The sequence below is a fragment of the Chanos chanos genome, chromosome 7 (assembly GCF_902362185.1).
Source record: "Chanos chanos chromosome 7, fChaCha1.1, whole genome shotgun sequence".
Classification (NCBI taxonomy): domain Eukaryota; kingdom Metazoa; phylum Chordata; class Actinopteri; order Gonorynchiformes; family Chanidae; genus Chanos; species Chanos chanos.
This window is the reverse complement of record NC_044501.1, coordinates 9,600,218-9,623,954: the sequence shown is the minus strand read 5'-3', so window position 1 is coordinate 9,623,954 and position 23,737 is coordinate 9,600,218. Positions and strand designations below refer to the sequence as shown.

Here is a 23,737-nt window from a genome sequence, read left to right as displayed (position 1 = left end):
GAATATTCATATACATCATAAGCTGTTACATCTTAGAACTGCAGTTTAGTCTCATCTGATGGGGGGGGGGGAGGTGAAAATCTTTTATTTAAGTCAGTTTTATCAGTTTTAAGAGTGTCAGTGGCATTCTGTGTAGCCTGTTTCAGAGTGCAACAAACCAAGAGCACAAAAAGACCAAACACACGCTTTTGTCAAACATATGTTTGAAAGAAGTCCATGTTTTATTAAACAAAAATACTTACTAACACGATAAATAAACCCGACCGCGTAAGTTAACGGTAAGTTAACAGTTAACAGTGTAGAAAGTGAATGTCGGCTGAGTGGAAACTCCTCAGATCCTGAGGGTCCGCACTCCCGTTGCTTTCCTTCCTTCATCTCATGAACAGAGGCTGATTTTTATATGGAAAACAGGTGTGTGTGTACCTTTCAGCCAATCAAAGACCGCGTCGTTTTGATGGGCCGCGTCCGTCACTGTGAACTCTGGCATTTCTGTCTTTTTTTTTTTTTTTTTAAAACTAGAAACATAAAGTTGGAAAGCATGCTTGTGTGATCTTCAGCATGTCTATCAGTTAAACTGAATAAGGCAGAATCCCGAAATACTTCACAGTTTCGCCGACATCCTGATGTACCGACGATGAATTCACAGAGCTTCACTCAGGAACGGCGGGCGGCCAGTCCACATCCACAGACTGTACATCACGGTCGGGGCAAAAATAAACACAAAAGATCTCGTTATTTTTAGACAGCTATGTATTTTTCCAGATATAACTGCAGGCCTTTGGTGTCTTTGTAATTACAGTGGAAATTTATATATATATATGTGTGTGTGTGTATATATATTTTCCAAAAATACCTTACAGAACAGAGCATTTCCAAGTTCAGATTCAGTGTTATTATGTACAGTTTAGGGAAACCCACCTCCACGTCCAGCTCCAAAATGTCCGTCTCAGTTTGCATGAGGTCACAGAGGTTGGGTTTAGTGCGTCCAAAGTCTCCGTGTACAAACTCTTTGATGTAGCTGCAGTTATCAAGTCATTAAGGATCATCATGTAATGAAACATGGTTACTGACGACCGACGACATAAAGCATTTGCTGATAGGTGGAAAGTTCTTGACTGTTATTAGTATAAAATGTGTGTGCATATAAGTGTGTGTGTATATGTGTATGTGTGTGTTTACATTACATGTGTATACGTGTGAGTCCATAGGTGTGTGTGTGTGTGCGCGTGTATAAATGTGTATGTGTGTGCGCGCGCGCGTGTGTGTAAGGATACGTCCCGGCCTGTGTGCGCAGTCGCAGCGTGAAGTGATGGCAGTCTAACAGACTGGCACTCATGCTGTGTATGACTCTCTGTCTAACAGCCAGAGGTCGGCGATGCAGCACCCGCAGCGGCGTCTTCTGATCGATCGTCAGCTCCTGAATCAGACGAGAGAGACAAACACTAAACGTCTCAGAGTATTGGAGGCATTCACGTACCCACAACACAACGAGAAACTGAACAGAAATCTGCACTCTGTCAAACAAGCATGAGTGCAGAACCTTAAAATTCTACCATAAAATTTTGTTTCATTTGATTTTTTACGTTTAACTTTTCAAACTAATAGAGTGCAATATTTTAAGCGTCTTTGAGTGTCATGAAAAGCGCTCTACAAATAAAATGTATTATTACTATTTTTAATATGATTTGTGTTTCTTAACGCTATTATACAAAAATAAATTTACAAGTAAGTTACAAGTAATCACTCTCATCAAAACTAAACCTAGACTGAAGTGCTCATCTTCCTTGCTCTAAACAAGGCTGAGTGCTTCTCAGGGATTATTCAGTGTTAATATTTGAGGGTAATGTGTAATTACAGTCAAGAGGAATACAATAGCTGTCAGAGTGTTTTGTTTTCCATTCTGCAATACAAACCAAGCCTGAGGAAAGGAACGTTTACTTTAATATTCTCTATAAACTCCAGGTCCTTCTTCTCTATGGACCTCTGTGTCCAGATGAGGGCGCTGTAAGATTTCGTCTTCTCCTCCTCGCCCTCCTTCATACGACTCATCGCTTCTCTTTTGGACACACACACACACACACACACACACACATACACACACACACACAAAAACATACTGTTTAGGTAAAAATGCATATTAATCCATTTTAACAAACAATGTGTAATGGCCACATGTTTAAAATATTTATAAATATGACAATCATTTTAAAGTCATTATGACACGTAAATACAAAGACACACAGACAGACACACACACACACACACACACACACACACACACGCTGAGCTACATCAGTATTAACATTACATAGGTATTCTTAACCTACCTGGTTACAATCTGTAGGTCTCTCACTCTGATTTTGTCTGAGGACTGATTGATAGCCTGTCCAGGAACACATGCATGGAAACACAGTCAGAGTCAGAGATAAAACGTGTCTGTCAGTGTGTTCATGAGATGGTCTGCTGGGTGTGCTCTGAGTGCGCTGAGGTTTCATGTTCGTGGGTATAACTATGATAAAACAGTGTAAATGATGATGACCTCCTGCAGTTGTCTGATCTCTGCTTTGGTGAACTGGGATCTGTGGGGATTGAGCAGCTCCATGGCAAACGGACGACCTGAACCACAGATCACAAATACGACCAATTACTGAACAGTTCAGTATTTTAACTGAAATAAACTATTAAAATGGTGTGTATGGACAAAGAGAAAATACTGGGATAAAGGAGGTATGTATATATAAACGTGAGAGGTGGTGTCTGTGTGTAAGTGTCAGTGTGAGTCAGGATGTGCGTGCGTGTGTGCATGTGTGTGCGTGCGTGCGTGTGTGTGTGTGAAAGTGTGTGTGTGTGTGTGAAAGTGTGTGTGTGCGTGTATGTGTGTGTGTGCGTGTGCGTGCATAAATGTGTGCGTGCGCGTGTGTGTGCGTGCGTGTGTGTGTGCGTGTATGTGTGTGTGTGCGTGTGCGTGCATAAATGTGTGCGTGCGCGTGTATGTGTGTGCGTGTGTGTGTGTGTGCGTGCGTGCGCGTGTGTGTGTGTGTGTGTGTGTACCATTTCCCAGTGTTCTCACATCCACATCCTCTCGACCTGATGAGGAAAAATTAAAACCTGCAAACGATGCACAGTGGTTTTAAAAAACGTGCGTGTGACAGAAGGTTCAGATAAATACGGATAAAACACCATCTAGATGAAAAGTGCCAGCCAATAATGCTCAATGTCACTCAAGTTTTAATTTGCTGAGCAAAATTCAGTTTTGACATATGAAGCAATTTCTGCCTCGGCGACCGTCTGACAGGACCGACACTCACCCTCAGCCCTAAATGAGGAGAGAAGAGGAGCAGCAATCAACTCCTCCACTGATCCCTCCATCCTTCTCTCTCCATCAATCACCCAAGGGGTCTGAGGGAGCTCCCGTGAGAATTTATTATACCTCCCTGAGTTACAGAGAGAGAGAAAGAGAGAGAGACAGAGAGAGAAAATGTCACAAATCAATGCCACCGTGTCATTCACTTATTAGTTCCATGAATGTTAATGTTTGCAGCAGTCATCCCTGAATTTGCTGAACGTTTCTTCAAAACTATTTTGTTAAAACATTTAGAAAGCAGATGCATAAACAGACAACGTATCGTTTTATTGGGATGCTGAAGGATTCGGTGAAGCTCTGGGAACAACACGCTCCACACAACCAGACACAGCACAGAGAGATCGAACCCACCCGCCACAAAGACGGAGCCGTGAAGACACGTTATGTCCTGAGGAGAACACTCAGTGGATGGCTTGGTAGGGGGACATGGGAAATTTCTGGTAAGAAAGGACAGAAGCAAACAGACGATGAGACCAGATAAAGTGCCCTTGGGCCAGAAATTGATCAATAAGACCAGTAAAGAATCCGACCCCTACAATACACTGCATTATCAGAGCAACCCTACAATACAGTGCATTATCAGAGCAACCCTACAATACAGTGCATTATCAGAGCAGTAAAGAATCCAACCCTACAATACACTGCATTATCAGAGCAGTAAAGAATCCAACCGTACAATACACTGCATTATCAGAGCAGTAAAGAATCCAACCCTACAATACACTGCATTATCAGAGCAACCCTACAATACACTGCATTATCAGAGCAACCCTACAATACACTGCATTATCAGAGCAACCCTACAATACACTGCATTATCAGAGCAGTAAAGAATCCAACCCTACAATACACTGCATTTTCAGAGCAGTAAAGAATCCAACCCTACAATACACTGCATTATCAGAGCAGTAAAGAATCCAACCCTACAATACACTGCATTTTCAGAGCAGTAAAGAATCCAACCCTACAATACACTGCATTATCAGAGCAGTAAAGAATCCAACCCTACAATACACTGCATTATCAGAGCAACCCTACAATACACTGCATTATCAGTGCAACCCTACAATACACTGCATTATCAGAGCAGTAAAGAATCCAACTCCACAATACACTGCATTATCAGAGCAACCCTACAATACACTGCATTATCAGAGCAGTAAAGAATCCAACCCTACAATACACTGCATTATCAGAGCAGTAAAGAATCCAACCCCACAATACACTGCATTATCAGAGCAGTAAAGAATCCAACCCTACAATACACTGCATTATCAGAGCAGTAAAGAATCCAACCCTACAATACACTGCATTATCAGAGCAGTAAAGAATCCAACCCTACAATACACTGCATTATCAGAGCACCTCTGATATTTTGTCAGAAAAGCAAAGGATTTAGACAGTGAGGAAGTGACAGACTGAAATGAAACGTGTGTGTGTGTGTGTGTGTGTGTGTGTGTGTGTGTGTGTGTGTGTGTGTGCGCGCATGCACTGATATCTTTCTGGGGACTGGAAAGTCCCCAGTAAGATAGCATAATCTGAGAAAAGTGTCTGGTGGGGACCAAAATGCTGGTTCCCACTAGGAGAACAACATTTTCCTAAACTATATTGTTGTTACTGATAAAACAAAAAATGTCAAAACATTTCTTTGGTTAAGGTTATGGTTAGGGTTAGGGATAAGTTAGTACTCTTTAGTAACTGGACAATGGGAGTCAATGGAAAGTCCCCACTAGGATATGAGTACAAACTTGTGTGTGTGTGTATGTGTGTTTGTGTGTGTGTGTGTGTGTGTGTGTGTGTGTGTGTAACTGTTCACCTGCAGAACTTGTCATCAGAGATTTTCTCCAGTGCCTTGACCACTGCCATTCTGGTGAAGACCGACTGAAACACACAGAATGACAAAGGAACAGTATTAGAAGACAGTATTAGAAGGTATACATCATTACACAGGGCCAGATAAGTGTGAAGACGTTTTCTATAAATCATAACTTATCTATACTTTGTGTGAAACCAAGCAGAATGAAACTTGACAGAACCATAGAAACTGAAATATGTGAGATATCCTTACTAGTTTGTTTTTAGTTGGCTTGAAGCAGTCTGAACACGTAGTAGCCCTAAGAAACAAACAAGCATGAAACAACATCTTAAATGATTACGTTATACCGACCTATCATCTTTCTGTAAAAATCTGTCTTTACATTTAATCTAACCCATCTATCTTGTCATTTGTCTATCCATCTAACCATCGGTCCACAATTTAACCGAATTAAAGTGAAAATAAACAGGGGCCCATACAGAAAATGGCAGTCCGCATCTGTTTCAGCATGTGTGAAACCAACAGCAACCTCAAACGGGCTCTGCAGAACGGGAACAGAGACACAACTCATTACAGCATATATGACATAGAAATGAGGTAGCCGTCTTATTCTCCAAAATTTCAACCCACTCTTCGTCTTGATAAGGTCTGGTGAACAGGCCTTAACATTTAACAAGCCTCACGTTTAACACTTATTCTCCATATCCTGTTTTGCTAACAAAGAGAGAGAGCGAAAGAGAGGGGGAGAGAGAGAGAGAGAGAGAGAGAGAGAGAGAGAGAGAGAGAGAGAGAGAGAGCAGGAAAACTTACATTAGCCAGTACAGGCACTCTCAGCTCTTTGGACACCATGGTCTGTAGGGTCCACTTAAAAGCCTCTTTCACCTGGATGACATCATCCTTCCCCAGGCACATGCTCTTCTCCCTGTGTGACAGAACAGCCACAACATTCCAAACCCTGTTGCTAAGGAACGTACTCTCAACCCATGACTGTAGTGTCCTGGTGGATGTATGCGTGTTGGAACTAATGGGAGGTGTGGGCCAATCACGCACGTACCTGACTTCCTTTTTGATGTGTAGCCAGCAGGAATGCTGTTTATGGTTCCAGTACCACGGCATGAATAACGACAAACAAACACAGAGATATAGCTGTCACACATAGTATAACAGCCATCTAGACTGTGGGGCAATTCGAAAAACCACCATTCCAGCAAAGTTTCAGTGATATGATCAACTCTAAACTGAACAAGCCAGAAAACAATATAGAATGTCAGTGACCATGCTACAATAGTAACGACCCCAATCAAGTTAATTCAGGTATGCTTAATGGCACTGGGTGAAAGGCGCTAGGGGGATCACCTCAAACTTAGCACTAGTATTCTTTATGGACTGACGGAACCGTGTTTGTTGGCTTAATGTTCAAAACATTTAGACTCACCTCTCTGACAGATAACTGGGCTGGAAGAGAGACGGAGAGAACCAGACTTTCAATCTCATAGTTCTCTGCCTTCACTGCCTCTGCAACCTGCAATCAGATACAGTCTCTCTACATCACTTCATACACCTGACTGTTATCGTAGCTTTATAAGAACACAGCTCTAAGGTGACAGACTTAAATACTGATTGCTTATAGACACTACCTCCATCATTATTATTCTTTACGAGTCTCTATATACTCTCATATCAGTTTCTGTTCTGTGGATCATCTGAACATTGTTTTTATCCCACACTATAACCTCTAATTTAAACAGTTAATTAAGCATAAAATCAGTAATAAGCAGATCCAAGCATTTTAATACACAACGAGAGGAAAAGTATGGTTTCCATGACTACAGCTGAGTAACAGTGAACCCTAGTAGCTCTATCGCTCATGCTGACCGTGTCATTAGAAAGCGTGTTTGAACAGAGGGGCACCTTTTTGGCAAAGCCGTGGTTGCAGAAGTCCTGTAGCACTCCTAAGCACACCACACACACGCTCGCCCCTGCCGTGTCCCTCCCGCATTCCGCTGTTACCGTGGCAGCTGCTGAGGTGTCATGTTCTCCCGCCTGTGAGTTTTCCAGCTTCAGTTTCTTCTGCGGAGGGTCGTCCTTTTGAGTCTGAATTGTGACATCGTGGGTCTGCTCTTTTTCAGAATCACGGACGAAAGCGGAGAGCTCTCTACAGATATCCTTCGGATAAAACACACAAACACACTTAAGAGCGTTGCCCAATAGCGTTTAGGTTAACAGCCAAGTGATGTGCATGTATACTTAGAACTGGTTGGAATGGTAGATCGTTTGGGGTTTAAGTTGGGATCCATTGCATGCTTTACTGTGAATGATTGGTTCCATGGAGACAGAGTAGTAACACTGGTTCTAGACACACAGTAGTTAAGCAGTGGTGACTAACCTCGTAGGAAAGACGATAAGCCGACTGTACTGCCACACAGCAAAATCGGAGAATGCAGCGGGCACAGCAACCGGCATCCAACAACTTTCGTATAATTGGCTTGTCTTTATCCTTTAGGGGAATCATGGATGTACTGAAAGGGAGAAGGAGATGGAGAGATGACAAAAAGAGAGGGGAGAGAAAGAGAGAGAGAGAGATTAATATATATGCAGTCTCCATCTCCTTTGGAATGTTGTAAATGAATGCATTCGAATATTTTGCATATGACACAAATCTTTCAATAGAGAACGACCAGCTGGAAAATCAGTGGCAAAAAGATTTGCAGTGTGTTCTATTAAAAATGAAAGTTTCGTCGGACGAGTAAACATTACGAGGTCAAAAAGTTATCGCTATCTCTAGGAGATCGCGAGATGCACTGAGCACCTGTAACTCAGGAGACGTTTGACCATCAATGTCACAACATACTGGTAGTACCTGTGATGTATGGCGGTTGCCGGGCACCGAGAAGTTTAGATGAAGCCTGAGTCATAGGATTAAACGCAGTTAACAGAGTCGAAGGAGTCGTTTCAAACAGCACTATAGATAACAATGCAAACAATAAAATTTAGCACAAGAAAACACTGCTCTAACCCATGTGTCACCACATGTGAGCCTTTAGCTTTACTACGTTTTCTACGCATGCTATTTCACCGGACAACTATTTGCGTCATATTCATGCGCACGTCTTAGTGGGGTCCTTTCTCTACCGTCGTCGCAGCCGGTGGGTCTGGAAGGTTCTGAGTGTGGAATCCAAGACAAGACTAAATCCGAACCCATCCGAATCAAAGGGGAAGTTTTTTGTGATTGGGGTGCATCAGTCCCCTTCTGTGGTCTTTCAGGAGCATAATCGTCCAAAAATCAGTAAACATGCCTGAAGCAGCTGCGGCACCTAAGACCTCAAACGGAGGCAAAAACAAAGGAGGGGCATATGTGGACCGCGATAAACCGGCCCAGATTCGGTTCAGTAATATCAGCGCTGCAAAAGGTAGAGTTAAGCTGTTTTCTGTGCATTTGTCCGATTAAACGCACCACTATTTAATGACTGTTGAGCTGTATGTTGTTAGGCGTGGCTGCAGAAATAACGCATTGTCTTGTGTTTGATAGCTGTCGCTGATGCCATCCGAACCAGTCTTGGCCCTAAGGGCATGGATAAGATGGTAAGTTCTACTTTGTGAACTGATTTTTTACTAAAACCGTCAGGGAGTCAAAGGACCAAGCCGGATAATTCACAAATCAACCTGTCAAACGTCAGTCTTCAAGTATTTTCACTGTTTAGTGAATTCACTGGTCTCTCCACCTTAACGGGAATTTTTTTCCCCGACTTTTGACAACATGTCCATGTAAAATTGCAGCGTGATCGGTGGTTGATGTGCTCTCCTGATGGTACCACCCTCCACTGAGCTGTTTTTTTTGCCCTGGTTATTTGCAGATTCAGGATGGGAAGGGTGATGTGACCATTACTAATGATGGAGCCACCATTCTGAAGCAAATGCAGGTCCTGCACCCAGCAGCGAAAATGGTAAGTTGCAGGAAGTAGACATTTGTCTGAAATTTTAGATGGGGTGGGGCCATGGACAGGCATACGTTTTTAACTCTTTCATTACTCTGTTTTTTTTTTAACCTTTCACAAGAACTAGGTTCCTTTAGGATTTTGCACAGACTTGTGTTTGCTCTGTGTAACTTAAGTGTGAGTTCTCAGCAAATGTCTGTCGTGTGTGTGTGTGTGTGTGTGTGTGTGTGTGTGTTAGCTGGTAGAGCTGTCAAAGGCCCAGGATATTGAAGCTGGAGATGGCACAACATCAGTGGTGGTTATTGCTGGAGCTCTCTTGGATTCCTGTGCTAAGCTTTTGCAGAAAGGTGGGTATCCTCAGTATTTCCCTATATTATCTGAATTAGTTGGATCTATTGATCTGGTCACGGCTCATTTAGCTGAACAAATACAAACGGGCTATTTCACTGAAAGCTTAAAAAAAAATTTGCTCAGGTTCACAGCACCCCACAACTGTCTTGTCACTCAAGGGAACACTTTAAGTTGACACCTTCCTCTCATGACCCGTGTTACCTGATAAGGTTAGCAAACCAGTTCTGACTCATTTTCTGCCGGCCGTTGTTTTTAGCGGCAGTGGTCCGAGTCACAGATTTGTGCGGAGAAGACTCCTACCTGGCTCATTTTCAGCCTGATCAATACTGCCATCATCGTCATCATGGCTATTCCATCATTTATTCTCAGTCCTTTAAATGGACTGTAACTCCGCTTAATCATCTCTCTCTTTTGTTGTTTTTTCTTTTTGTTTTCCTCTCTCTCTCTCGTTCAGGCATCCACCCAACCATCATTTCAGAGTCCTTCCAGAAGGCGGTGGATAAGGGCGTGGAGGTCCTGACCTCCATCAGTCAGCCTGTGGAGCTGAGTGACAGGGAGTCCCTGCTGAACAGCGCCACCACCTCCCTCTGCTCTAAGGTGGTGTCTCAGTACTCCGGCCTGCTGGCACCCATGAGCGTGGACGCGGTCATGAGGGTCATCGACCCCGCCACGGCCACCAGCGTCGACCTCAACGACGTCCGCATCGTCAAGAAGCTAGGGTGAGGGAGCAAGAGGTCGTGTAGTTTTGACGAGGCGTTGTAATGTCGACTGATATTCGGTGTAGCCAAAAGGATCGCATACAGGACTAATGTGCTCATCCAAATGTATATGAAATGTGAGGTTTTAAGTTGCTGTTCATAACTACATGTATTCAAATCATAGAAAATCTCTTCATTGAATGTTACTGAATGAGTGCACGTGACTCTTAGGGGGTCTCAGCTGTCCTGTCTCCAGAAAGAGTGAACATAAGGAAAGTGTTTTTTTGGCTTCTGTGTGAATGTGTGAGTATACATGTGTTTGCAGTGGGACCATTGATGACTGTGAACTGGTGGATGGTCTGGTTTTGACCCAGAGGGTGGCTAACACAGGGGTGACCCGCGTAGAGAAGGCCAAGATCGGACTCATCCAGTTCTGTCTGTCCGCTCCAAAGACTGACGTAAGACCTCACACATTATAAACTTTTGATTTGCCACAGAGGCTGTTGTGGACGTGACTGTAGTATTACAGTGTAACGATGGTTCTAGCAGTTCGGTTTTAACCGCATTTCAGCTTTTCCATTAAAAGTGGGTTATCAAATTTTTTGGTCATTAAATTGTTCTCGAATGGTCTGATTTCCATTTATTCTGAATATCAAAATGGTGTGGCCTACTCCTCAGCCCCAGAGCCTTAGTCTGCCCTAATTAATATCATCAGGAAATTATTATTCCAAATGTGGTGCAGAGCAAGACTTAATTTAGGTCAGAGAACCTGTTCTGTTTTTTAAATTCTGTCCTTCTATGCTGTATTGTAATGGTTATATGCATGTTTTTGCTTTTTTTTTTGTTTGTTTTGGGGGTGGCTTTTGTTTTGGTTTTTGTGGACAGATGGACAACCAGATTGTGGTGTCAGACTACGCTCAGATGGACCGCGTCTTGCGTGAGGAAAGGGCTTACATTCTCAACCTGGTCAAACAGATTAAGAAAGCCGGTTGTAACGTCCTGCTCATCCAGAAATCCATCCTCAGGTGGGCGTTAGCCGTTACTACAAAATGAATTGCTCTGAGCCACGGCTTATCGTTTATGTAAATGTCCAGGAGGAAAGACTGTTGATCTCAACTGTCAGTCAAATCATTGGTGTGAGATTCCACACAACTAGAGTACTTAATTTACATTATCTGATTAAATGTCTAATTCACTATTTCAAATTCACTAATTCAAACGGTTGAATAAAATGAACTGGTATTTGAATGGATTTATAAGACATTTCTAAGATATGAATTTCAGGCGTTTCAGGGGGTTGAGGCTGGTTATTTTGGGAACGGGTTAGTAAACATTTGAAAGTAAGTATCATTCTGTGATTTGTCTTTCAGAGATGCCCTGAGTGACCTTGCTCTTCACTTCCTAAACAAGATGAAGATCATGGTCGTCAAGGATATCGAGAGGGAAGACATCGAGTTCATCTGCAAGGTATGTTTTAGAGGATCCCTACATGTAAAAATTCTGTAATTAAAATGTGTGTTTTTTTTTTTTAAATAAATTATTCCCTAGCATTTTTGCAACCCATGAACACATCTTAAACAAAGTTATTTGTATATTTGCACAGTTTTAATGCTTTTAAAACATCGCATATGGTTGACACTGCCCAGTGTGGTCTAACCCGCTCAATATTAACTGTTGTGAGAGTCATCTCGTGTATTACTCACTCTCTTTTTGATTTTCCTCTCTCTCTCTCTCTCTCTCTCTCTCTCTCTCTCTCTCTCTCGCCATGTGACAGACCATTGGCACCAAACCCATCGCCCACATAGACCAGTTCACCCCTGAGATGCTTGGCACGGCGGAGCTGGCAGAGGAGGTGAACCTGGACGGCTCGGGCAAGCTGGTGAAGGTAAAGGCGTGGAGAGTAATCTGACCCAGCGTGGAGTTTAATCTGACTCAGCGTGGCGTTAACCTGATCCAATCCGGCCCAGCTCCTGTCGCACTCTCGCTGCGGAGCGGCCGACAAGCTGCCTCCCACAAACCGGCCGCCTCAGGCCGAGACCCGGTTAAGGATGACTGGCTTTCAGTTACCACGAGTCATAATCGATGGCTTCGTCTGTTTTGAAGCGTCATTTTTCTGTTAACGTAATTGTGTAGCAGCTAAGCTGTGTCGATCGCTCAATATGGAGACAAACTAATTGCGACATTTTAAAACTGTTTCTCATAATTCATAATGGTAGTAGTTTTTAAATCGACTCATTTGCTCGTGTTCCCCTGGCATTTCTGAAACCATATCTTTTTTTTTACAGCTAGATCCTTTGACAGGTGGGTGTAACTGTAACCCTGTTGTTTTCCTGTGCCCTCCCCACAGATCACTGGCGCGGCCAACCCAGGGAAGACAGTCAGCATCGTGGTTCGCGGGTCCAACAAACTGGTGATTGAGGAAGCAGAGCGCTCCATCCACGATGCGCTGTGTGTCATCCGCTGTCTGGTCAAGAAGAGGTACCGTGAGGCTCATGGCCTAGAGGGCTGGGTTTTTATTGGGGGGGGGGGGGGGGTGTTATGATAACTTATCAAAATGTCAGATGTAATGCAAATGACTACAGATAACAGGTATAGTTTAAGTAACTCAGGTGCGTTAGGCATTTCCATCCACCCGTCTTGCACGTTCTATCCGGTTACTTAAACTGAAATTGTGACATCAGCCATGTGGTGTTTACAGTAAAAATGCATGTTTCCATTTAACATATATATAGTAGAGTTAAAAAAATACGCAGTTTCCGAAGCATGACGTTTCATCGTAATCACTCCTGTGGACCAGTGCTATTTAAATACAGATTTAAATGAGTCAGATTTTAAACCCATACCTAGTTCATGAGCTCGATTTTTTTTTTGCAACTTATTTACATTTACATATTATTTTCATTTTCTTGATAAACTTTGTCACTTTGATGCAAATGGATGAGTGTAAGGTTATTTGAATTGACTTTGTTTATCTCTGTATGATGGCTTTCGCAAATTCACCTGCTGGTTTCGGTTTTATCCCCGTGCCCGTCACGCCCCAGAGCCCTGATCGCAGGCGGCGGCGCCCCCGAGATCGAGCTGGCTCTGAGGTTGGCAGAGTATGCCCGCACGCTGGGTGGCATGGAGGCTTACTGTGTCCGTGCCTACGCCGATGCCCTGGAGGTCATCCCCTCCACGCTAGCCGAGAACGCCGGCCTCAACCCTATCTCCACGGTAACGGAGCTCCGCAACAGACATGCTCAGGGGGAGAAGACAGCTGGCATCAATGTCCGCAAGGTTAGTGGAGTTCTACCCACAGGCTAACTGGGCAATAAAATACCAGGACCTAATTAAGAGCAGTAGTCTTGGTCTGTCATGCAGAGTGGCCACCACTAAGCAGTCAACAGAAGGCTTTCTGTGTGTGTGCGTGCATGTGTGTATTTTGGAATTACTAGATTAGTTTGTTGTTCTTGGGATTAAATGGAAGTTGCCACATCACGTTTTTTAAAATTCTTTCTCCATCTCTCTCTCTCTCTCTTTCTCTCTCAGGGTGGTATTTCTAACATTCTGGAAGAGCTGGTGGTGCAGCCTTTACTAGTGTCCATCAGTGCCCTAACCCTCGCCACGGAAACGGTCCGCAGCATCCTGAAGATCGATGATATCGTAAGCCCCCTCTCTTAGTCTCTCATCGCAGTGTTTCTGTTCTGTACAGCCATGTAGTGTTTCAGATATCCCACATGTGTAATGAGTAATGAGGAGGATGAAATATTCCATCAACGCATCTGTGTAACTGCTTTTATGATTTCTTTCACTATGTGGAATTTAAGAGGTTTATATATATATATGATTGAGTGCACATAGCTGCTGTCAAATGCAGGATTATAAAAAGTTCAGCAATATATGTAAGCAAGACAGACTTCTGATATTTGCATTTCTTTTTACAGGTGAATGCAAGATAAAGTGTGTGAATTTCTATGTGTGTCCTGAAAGAAGACCACTGTTAATACTCCTGTCCTGTGGCGTGTATCAGGGATCAGGCAACACTTGCGAAGACCAACTGTTCTGAGGCTGTGTTTAGATGTTACGTTGCATAATTTAATAAAACATGTTTTTTTCTGGAAGGCGCCAACTCCCGTCTCTGCAGTGTTTTTTGTTTTCTTCTCAAGTCCTGTGCTCATGTTTTTGTTGCTGTTGTTGTGATTGGTCACATGACTGTTGACTCCCTTCCCTGGTCTTCACTTTATGGTACAGACTTGGGTTAATCTTTTAATCAGGTAGCCAGAAGCAATGACACCGACTGAAATGCTTACATTTACAACATTTAAACAGCACTTAACGGTTTGTTTGAAAATAAACTCATTCTTCACGTGTGATTACACAGAATTGTGTTTTATTATCAACACGTTCACTGTTTTACGTGGTGCAAACTCACGAGTTACGAGGTTCAGAGTTTCATGACAGCGTTACATGCATACTCAATCTTAACAAAAGACACAATTGAAAGGTGTGGCAGAAATGGCAGCAGGGTATTTTTTCGGACGAGACAGATGATAATTTGGCGCATAACTGTTATTTCCTGTACCGTTAGTGATGTCACTTCCTAAGCGTCCCCAATCAACGCCGTTGCCTAGGAGGATACCTGTTGCTGCAAGTTGAATCCCTAGAGCTACCAGTGAACTGATGCTGTTCCGGAGTCTCCTCGCTGACTTAAGTGAGACTGGTTAGAGGTGTACATGACTGTAAAAGTGATTTCAGATAAAGATGGAAAAGTCTCATCGCGCAAATGTTATTGTAACCTCGTGTCTGAAAACGCCGGTAGATCCGCACACTAAAGTGCCAATGGCTTTGTATGAGAGGGAGCGCTCTTTGCCATACGCTGGCGAGCATTTGGATAACAAGGACTACGAGAAGGAGGTGAGCAAATTAAGTTTTGATAAGAACAACAAAAACGTTTTTCAACAAAGTGCTAAATTGAATGCCACGACAAAGAAAGCATGTTTGTTTACAAACAGCCAATAAGTATTTATCTGTAATCATGTAAAATATTTTGCGACTGGCGTCAGTCATTTCTTCGAGTCTTATTTATATGCTAGAAAGGGCTTTAAGGATTTTAAGCACACAATATTAAAGGACTCAACGTAATTTAAGGGCGAGGTGGACTGTGAGCCACATTAATCCAATTTCCACTCTGAATCATTTGTGTGTGTGTGTGTGTGTGTGTGTGTCTGGGTGCTTGTGTGAGAGAGGTTTGGCCGCTTGGTGGTTCAGCTGCGTAGGCTGGCATATCCAACATATCACATAGATACCAAATTACAAATATTAATCCTTGCAGACATTATCTTGTGCACATGCATACTTTTTTGTACTTCTCTTCATATGAATTCCCATCTACATTCATGCGTAGTTGGGGATACATCAAACATAGCCCGACGTCTAATGTACTGAACTGGATGCTTTTTGAACCCCGGGGTATTCTAAATAAGACTCAGACTCCTGCCAAGGACAGTTGCTTGTTGTGGACTCCGCCATATGCTTCTCCGGGCAGACAGACCCACAGTTAATGAGCTTATACTGCAAAGTGTCCAGTCAGATTACGTCTACTGACACTCAGTGTCCATTTGTGTGTGATCATTTCGGTACATGTCAGGCTTTCGTTAGAGGTTTTTTTTTGTAACTGCTTGGTATTTTATTTAGCATGTTGATTTATTTTTTGACACACTTGGTTATAAAAAGAGTTCATAAAGCTCTGAAAACCCACTTAAAATCACAGAATGTATGTGTATACTAGCCCAATTATGGCATCAAGATTACTGAAATTTTACAACCAACACTGTAAAACTGTAATCAAAATGAATTCATATTAAGCCTGGATGAGACCTTATGATGTAATATATCATATAAAGAAAAAAATCAGCTTTTTTGACAGAACACAAAATAACAATCATGCTATGTCACGATATAGTCAGTGACAATTACAGACACACAAACCTAACCTAAGCTCTCAGCAGTCTTTAGCAAGTCACATAACCTTAAGAGTATCTTCCAAAATGGACACTTCGTGTATTATAATAACGTATGTGCGTGCAGTCTGAGTAAACGCTTCCGTGGCCCCTCGTGTCGTGACAGATGGAGTATGACTCAGGGTCGGACGTTGGGGTCGGGGACTCCCCGGGGAAGGGCGCCAGCCCACTGCTGATAAAGGACTACAGGGTGACCGGAGACCACATAGACCTTCGGGAGTTCTACTTCTCCAACGAGGAGTACTACCGCAAGCTGGAGCAACTGAAAAGAGCCCACCTGCGCACCATGGCAGAGCTGGAGCTGATGTACCGTAAGAAACTCCAGCTGAAGAGCACGGTGCCTGTGGACAGCACAGAGAGAGCCAACCGGTTAGTGGAAAAATCTGCTGTCCTTCAAACTGCATGTTGATAACCACCTTTGCAGTTCATGAGAGAATTTCTAGAGAGCCATAGGTTGTTAGTGTGTTGTTTACCATGATCTGTATCATGGAAAAATAACTTATTTTTGAGTTTTTGGTAGTTTGGTGGTTCCGGGCTTAGTCAATCCTCTGGGGTCTTTAGGAAGTTATGGGCAACAAGTATTTCTATTTTTTAATGGAATGACGAGGCTTGCAGGGGGTTGTAGAATAAAGGATATGGTATTCATAGGACTCCCCCCAAAATGTTAGTGTCCACAACTCATGTGTAGTTTATTTCTCTGATTTACTCAGAGGGGGGGTTCCTCTTGGGATTTTTATGCTGACTCAGTCAGTTGGAATGGCAGTAAGAGTTAAACCCACAGATACACTGAAATAAAGTATCCCACTGTGTGAAACCTGTATATTTGCCATCCCAGAAATACTATACTTTACTTACCTATTTATTTATGAATTTTCCTGACAGGCTGCAGTGGGGCAGAACAAGCCCAAGGCTGGTGGGAAGTCTGAAGAAATCCTTCTCCGCTTACGAACTACGGCGAGGCCCGGGTTTATCGGACGAGTCGGACGATGAATGCCACACGGAGGACGTGTCTGGTGATGGGTTTATCGAGAAAGGTCTTCTGCTCTCACCGAAAGAGCACATTAAAAACATGTGGCAGGGATTCAGCGTGGACAAACTCTCTCCCCGCCAGCGACAACGTTCCTCGTCCTCTCTACACAGCCGGTCGAGTAACCGCCAAGGAGCCGTCCGCCCCAAGGGTAAAGGAAAAGGTCACAGGTCGAGGAAACTCAGAGCGGCCGAGGAGGAAAACGAGGGACAAGCAGGGTTGCGGCCGCGGACGACGGTGCCCAAACCGTTCCGGATGATGCTCCGGGAGGCCGAGCGGAAGCGCAAAGGCGTTAAGACACGGGCGGAGATCGAGCAGGAAAACGCAGAGCTACGACAGCAGCTGGAAGAGCTCATGGAGTGCCAGCGCAAGTTCCGCGCCACCCCGATGCCAGCGCACGCACGGCTACCTCTATACGAGGAGCTGCGAGAGCGGGAGGAGGAGCGTCGACGCCTCCAGCGGCAGAACGAGCAGCAGCGTCTGCACAGCTCTCAACGTCCCTTCAGCTTCCTGGAGCGGGAGAGGCTCAAGAAGGAGCAAAAGGAGGAGCAGCTCCGCGAACAGATGCTCCAACTGTCCAAGGAGGAGGAGGAGAGGAGGCGCAGGCCGTTCAAGGCCAAGCCGGTGCCTCGGGCAGTGAGAGAGGCAGCGACGGGGGAGCTGCAGAAGGAAGAGGAGCTCTACCGTGCTATAAAGATGCAAATGCGTGCAAAGGAGTTGCTCCACGGCGCCTCCATGCCACCCAGCATGCTAGCACGTCGCCTGAGTGAGAGGAGGGCGCAGAAAGAAGACCAGGAGAGAGAGGAGAAAGACGACGGCGCCAGCCACCGGCCGAAGATCAACGCGGAGGTGCCCGACTTCGACGCCAGCTACAGAAGGTACCGGAAGCAGCTGGAGAGCCACCGCGACGTGCGGCCCGCGACGGTGTGCGAGCCGTTCAAGTTGAGGACGGCCAACATCGCCTCGCATCGGGAACGTATCATGGCGGACATCGAAGCAGATAGGCTGAGTCCTCGTGCCTCCCGTTGGCCTTTCTCGACCCCTGCTGCCACCTCCTCGCCCCGGACCCCATCTTCCAGCCTTTGCTCATCTCTGTCTGGCAGCCAGGAATACCTGCCAGCCAAAATCACAGATGCTGCCAGGAAACGTCAAGAGGCCGTGAGGTAACGGTTTGTTGAGCTGAACTAAGGCTAGTCTGATGTTTCTCTGTGAAACCCCGCCCTCCGCTAAACCCCAAAACCTTACCCGCTGCCAGTGGTAGGCAAGAGTTCCCAAGAGCTGAAGCTCAATAATTTTGTCGTCTCCCAAAGTTACTTAAGATGTGTTTTCTCTTCCCAGCTCCTACCTCCTCTCATAAAGCCAACATACACCTCCGTTTTTTTTGGAAACCCACGTTCTGTTTTGCTGTTGTTTGTGTATCTCTATGTGAACATGGCTTCCCAAGTGTATTTCCAAGCTCCTTGGCTCTCTCACTTCCCTCCAACCATCACCGCTTCGTAAAAAATTGTCCTCGTCTGACTGTAGCTGTGCTTCCTTCGCTGGAATTCCCTCACCCAATAGGCCCACTCTCAGTCTAGGACCTTGCCTTTTGTTCCTGAGTAGGAAGGTTCTGGAACAGAGAAAGAGGGCAGAAGAAGACGAGGAGAGATGGAGGGAGAGACAAAAGCAAAGAGAGCAGCAACTGCAGAGGGTGATCACAAAGCGTGCCCAAGCAAATGACCCTCATCTCCCCCTGGCACAAACATGCCAGTCTAAACTTAAGCAGTTCAGGTACCCAACACCAACGTGTACCAATGTGCATTGTGGATATTTTGTGTGACAGTGATGGATGGCCTCATCTCTCAGGGAACTGAACTCTCTAATTCAGGTTGAAACGATCAGGGCCTTTACAATATGAAGTAATCAAATTACAATGCCAGATATTAAATCTGAGACCATAAAACGGTGCAATAAATTATGGGTGGTGCTATTTTATATGACTGTAAATCTTCAGCAGGACTGAATTGTTAAAATATTTTGTGTGGATTTGTCAGATCAGTATTTTTAAATACACACAAAAAAAAGCATTATTTTTCTGTTGTGTAAAAACACTAAATTGCAAACAAACAGGTGAGCAAGAAATAAAAAACGGTTTTCCATGAGATCATTGCACCCTGTAGTCTTTACTGATGCTAATTTTATTGGAAAATCCACCCATTCAATCACACTACTGCTGTACACAGCTCACTGATCTTTCACTGGTTTTCTTTTCGGTATACATACATACACTTTCTTTGGACTATACAAAGGAGTGTATATAACGTGTCCTCATTTGGTGATTAAGGGTAATATGACAAGTTGTAAAATGATTCATGCAATGCTGCACATTAGAGGTGCATATTGGTGAATGTGTGTATCTGGGGACAGGAAGCAGGACAAACAGCGGCGCAGGGAATACAGAGAGGAGATGAGAGAGATTCAGGAAAGAGTGAAGAGCAGGCCGCTGCTTCTGGAACAGGTTGCACAGGTTGGTTTTTCTCTCTCTCCCTCCCTCTCTCTCTCCCACACACACACACACACACACACGCGTGTATATATGAAAGTAAAATGAAGTTAACATGAGAAGGTAGCACATGTAGATGAACCTATGTATGGAATGAAAACACATATAACACACGATGCTTTAACCTCATACATTTACATGTGTATGTATAATTTATAATAATCAAAATAATAGATTTACATTTAGTCTATAAATAATTCTCATTAATAATAATTACTATAATAATAATATTAGTAATAATAGATTCTCAAATATAATGAAAAGCAAAGGACTTGATATCAGTTGCTTATTAAAAAATGTTAAACTGACACTCAGTTTGCAATAACGATGATGATGATGATGATGATGATTATAATACTGTGGTTCAGCTGAATGCTAAACAGGCTGCTGAGAAGCGATACGCTGATACTTTGCATGAATGCGGACTGACGGAGGCCTTCGTCAGCGGTAAAGCGCCAAAAAGCCAAAGTCAAAGCCCCCAGTCCCCTAACAGGGCTCTCACATCCAGCCTGACCTTCATCAAACTCAGGTAAACCCAATCGAGTGTCAGGCTACCCGTAGAGAACAATATTGCTGCAGCAGCCCCATCTGTGCCCTGCTACTGACACTAGCAGTTTTAATGCATGTACCTAACAACGCTACTGTTCTAGGACTCCTCTAGAGTAGGACATTTCTGTCAGTTTGAGTAATACGGTCTACAGGGCTCTCACTGCCCCTGATGATTTTATAGTAATTACCACCGATAACAATGTTGATAACAACTGTGCACTGGGTAAATGGCTCTATAGAATCCCTTACTACGTCATGTGGAAATTATGGTGGTCATTAGTAGCTTTATTGGTCATATAAATACAATACATAGATAAATGTTTTTACATGTGTAACCTTGCTTATGTTGTACGCTAGTCCGTCGGTGTAACTCAGTTGACATAAGGCAGCAAAGGCTGTTGTTTAGTGCGCATTAAGCAGTTTTGTGACGGTTTCTGCTTTTTTGTTTGTATTTTTATAGTGAGGACGACAAGGACAGTTCTTTGGCAGATGCACGGGATATTAATGAGCCTTTCTCTGATGATTATCCGGATGATTACGAAGAGTACGACCAAGATACGGAGGCCAGAGAGACAGAGAAAGAGGACAAAGATCAGAGTGATGAAAAAGAAGACGGGAGAAACTCGGAGAGCGACCACAGTGAGCATGAAAAGGCTGAAGATGACTGTCGCTCACGTGACGCTGATTCGTATTCTGATGAGGATCATCGGGGTAATGACAGTGATGAAGAGAGTGACATCATAAACAGGGGCGGGAGCAGCCACAGCAACAGAAGCAGTAGAAGTAGCCACAGTCGTCATAGCAACAAAAGCCTGGATGCCAACGAGGGTGGACAAAACAGTGTTGGCTCGTTGAGTGATAGCAAGAGTGAAGGAGAACCAAGCTGAAGTTTAAAAACCTTATGAAAGACTGCAAGAGACAGTGAATGACAGAACTAAAAGATCCAGTCCAGACCATTCGTTCTCACTCAGAGAAACTGCACTCACAAATGGTGGCGTAACTCACAGATCAAGCATATATTATTTGTTATGACTAAAAGCCAGATTAAATTTATAGTGAACGTGAAATTACTTCTAGGATTGCGTACAGTGGACTACAAATTGTTTTTGCTGTCTAGTGCCCCCTAGTGGCGTACATATTTATGCTTTTACTCATTTGAAATCTCAAAATATGTATTTAAATCAGAATAATTTTACTGTCATATTGTATGGCATATTTACCTTAACCTTAACCTAAGTACACACTGGTTATATGTGTTGTAGCTCTTACATGTACACATCTTAAACATATAGTTAATGCATAAATATTAAATTCGATACGATTATATCTTAATATTCTTTTTTAAAAAATATTTTGTTGACGCCTGCGAGCAAGCATTTACTTGGTTTTTCACGACTAATGCCTGGGCATGTGATGATTATAGCACGTTACATTTTTTGTGGTATACAAAATGATCTGGGAATAAAAGTGCCCAAAAATAATACAGTATTGGTTTTCGACCATTCTGAAACTCGCCTGTGAGTAGAATTACAATATTTAGTCACTCAAACAGCACTTGCGCTCCAAATACTTGATGAGAAGTTGTACATCGGTACAAGCATGCCAGTGATTTTCCATGTCGAAATGAGTCCATCCCACATTAGCATTGAAATGCATGGGTTTTGAATGCAGCCAGTACCTTAGACTATTAAGAGCCCGCCTTCCACTTGAGACCAAGGGCAAATATGTAGCTCAGAGACGTAACAAAAAAGGAGTGGCAGTAGTTTTGTCCAGTTAACTGACAGGAAAATTGCAACAAACCGTGGTAGCAAGCCAATCCCGCGGTGCAAAGGGCGTGTCCATAGTCCAAATTTTACGCGGCGCTATGGGCTGAAAACTAAACCGAGATGGAATATCCCAGTCTGAACCGGTTTCAACCGGTCTTGGTTTTGATGCATGAGATGAGAGAAGAGCTGGGTTACACACTCTTTAAGACCTCTGCTTTAAAACAACATTTTCTATAGATTCAACAATAAACTAACGACTGTTTTATTTTGTGATTATGAATCGGAATAGCGCATTAACCATGGCTCCGTAAATCTTGTCAGCTAACGCTAGCTAGCCTAGAAACTCAAGACATCATTAGTTAACACAGCGAAGCTAACTTGCTAACACGGGGTCAAGCTGTCTCTGGACTCGGGAATTATCATTGTACGCGCCAGAAAAAAAAATCATTTATTACTTATAACGTTTGGTGTTTCTCACTTGTAGTTATATGTTTCGTACATTTTCTTATGACTTTTCTGTGGTGTGGTGTAATGTAGTTGCCTAGCGAGTGGGTTTTTAGCAAATAGACTGCTACACAGACATAGATTGTCACGCTGCTTATGACCAAGTACATTAGCTGGCGTTATTGCTAACCCTACTGTGTCATCATGAAATAAGTTGAGTAGCTTCGTTAGCTTGAGCGTTTAACCTGAAATTCAGAGCAACAGTTTTGAAACGAAAAAGCAGCAAAGAAGCTGAAAACTATTTCAACCGTAGCTATTCTGAAATTTATACAAAATATTTCTACGCAAGGAGGAGAGTTTAAAAAAGACAGGTAAGTGCAATATCTGACTGAGAGGATGTAGATTTTGCTGTTTTGTGACATTTTAAAATAACTTACTTAACTTGCCATTTAGAAAGCCAGGATTCCAGTTAAGCTGCTTATGCGCTTAAATTTTGTGATTTTGCTTGAAACGATTGCACCATCCATAATGCTATCAAGTCGTGATTAAATGTCATGAAGCTAGCGGGAACCATATAGTGCTACGTTTGAGCGCAAAGCGTGTCCTTGAATGAACACCGTAGTCGTGCATTTAAGGCAGTTTCTTTTGGTTAATGCACTTCTAAAATTAATTTAATCATCGCAAGCATGATTCGCTTCGTTATTACCAGCAAAGTGTTCCCTCATCACCTACAAGCTAGTTAGCTGAAATGGGTAAAAACAAGGAGGCATGGTGGTGCTATAGTAGCTAAAATGCTAAACACTTTTCCCAAGCGAAGAGGGAGGGGTCGCCCTGTTCTGATCTTCAAACTGGTGCCAATTTGCCTAACCAGTGGAACAGTCACGTAGCTGGCTAATGTACAGCTAATTTAACCCCAGTATGTTTTTTCGGGCGATTGTAGTGATCAGTTATTAAAGAATAAATGGAAGTGTGTAGTTTCAGTGTACTTTTTCCAGTTAAAATGACTGTACCATGAGTTTCGTTTAATAGCTGTATTACAGCTGACGCGGCTCACGTGCTGGTTTTGCAAAGCATTGTTTGCAGGTGTCTATGTTATTGACCGAGGGTCTTTACAAAAGTGTTGCCCGTTATAGTCACAGACCTCTCTGTTTGGTGCAAAGTCTTTGTGGAAATATGTCATGAACTTGGTCTACCTCGAATATATTTTTTAATAAACTGTTTTTCACACTTTTGTTCTCAAAGCTCT

General features: G+C 43.3%; 3 protein-coding genes across 3 annotated transcripts; 2 read left to right on the top strand and 1 right to left on the bottom strand.

Annotated features, from left to right (window-relative positions):
* Positions 1-650: 650 nt before the first annotated feature.
* pus10 (pseudouridine synthase 10) lies at positions 651-8,047 on the bottom strand. Its single transcript, XM_030780759.1, has 18 exons — positions 8,041-8,047; positions 7,567-7,699; positions 7,092-7,346; positions 6,616-6,702; positions 6,235-6,269; positions 5,991-6,102; positions 5,660-5,721; positions 5,433-5,478; positions 5,181-5,245; positions 3,716-3,801; positions 3,309-3,434; positions 3,052-3,108; positions 2,540-2,616; positions 2,328-2,383; positions 1,939-2,056; positions 1,275-1,417; positions 919-1,018; positions 651-689 (listed from the first exon to the last, which is right to left on the bottom strand). The coding sequence occupies exons 2-18, from the start codon at positions 7,690-7,692 to the stop codon at positions 651-653; spliced, it is 1,590 nt and encodes a 529-aa protein (XP_030636619.1). The 5' UTR covers positions 7,693-7,699; positions 8,041-8,047.
* Positions 8,048-8,309: 262 nt separating this feature from the next.
* cct4 (chaperonin containing TCP1, subunit 4 (delta)) lies at positions 8,310-14,470 on the top strand. The gene is made up of 13 exons (XM_030779814.1): positions 8,310-8,590; positions 8,710-8,762; positions 9,035-9,124; positions 9,354-9,462; positions 9,921-10,185; positions 10,490-10,622; positions 11,050-11,189; positions 11,535-11,631; positions 11,939-12,049; positions 12,512-12,642; positions 13,206-13,440; positions 13,693-13,806; positions 14,088-14,470. The coding sequence occupies exons 1-13, from the start codon at positions 8,473-8,475 to the stop codon at positions 14,100-14,102; spliced, it is 1,611 nt and encodes a 536-aa protein (XP_030635674.1). The 5' UTR covers positions 8,310-8,472; the 3' UTR covers positions 14,103-14,470.
* Positions 14,471-14,904: 434 nt separating this feature from the next.
* Positions 14,905-21,168, top strand: fam161a (FAM161 centrosomal protein A). Its single transcript, XM_030778937.1, has 7 exons — positions 14,905-15,057; positions 16,270-16,532; positions 17,046-18,353; positions 18,793-18,960; positions 19,597-19,696; positions 20,101-20,261; positions 20,742-21,168. Exons 1-7 carry the CDS (start codon positions 14,905-14,907, stop codon positions 21,166-21,168), a joined length of 2,580 nt encoding a protein of 859 aa, XP_030634797.1.
* The last annotated feature ends 2,569 nt before the right edge of the window (positions 21,169-23,737 follow it).

Coding starts and splice junctions, on each gene's coding strand:
- pus10 (XM_030780759.1), bottom strand. CDS start 7,692: ATGATTCCCCTAAAGGATAAAGACAAGCCAATTATACGAAAGTTGTTG. Junction 5,722..5,990: donor GAGTGCCTGTACTGGCTAAT/GTAAGTTTTCCT, acceptor CCCGTTCTGCAG/AGCCCGTTTGAGGTTGCTGT. Junction 3,802..5,180: donor TCTGATGACAAGTTCTGCAG/GTGAACAGTTAC, acceptor CTTTCTTACCAG/AAATTTCCCATGTCCCCCTA.
- cct4 (XM_030779814.1), top strand. CDS start 8,473: ATGCCTGAAGCAGCTGCGGCACCTAAGACCTCAAACGGAGGCAAAAAC. Junction 8,591..8,709: donor TAATATCAGCGCTGCAAAAG/GTAGAGTTAAGC, acceptor TGTGTTTGATAG/CTGTCGCTGATGCCATCCGA. Junction 10,623..11,049: donor TGTCCGCTCCAAAGACTGAC/GTAAGACCTCAC, acceptor TTTTGTGGACAG/ATGGACAACCAGATTGTGGT.
- fam161a (XM_030778937.1), top strand. CDS start 14,905: ATGGAAAAGTCTCATCGCGCAAATGTTATTGTAACCTCGTGTCTGAAA. Junction 15,058..16,269: donor ACAAGGACTACGAGAAGGAG/GTGAGCAAATTA, acceptor GTGTCGTGACAG/ATGGAGTATGACTCAGGGTC. Junction 18,354..18,792: donor AAACGTCAAGAGGCCGTGAG/GTAACGGTTTGT, acceptor GTTCCTGAGTAG/GAAGGTTCTGGAACAGAGAA.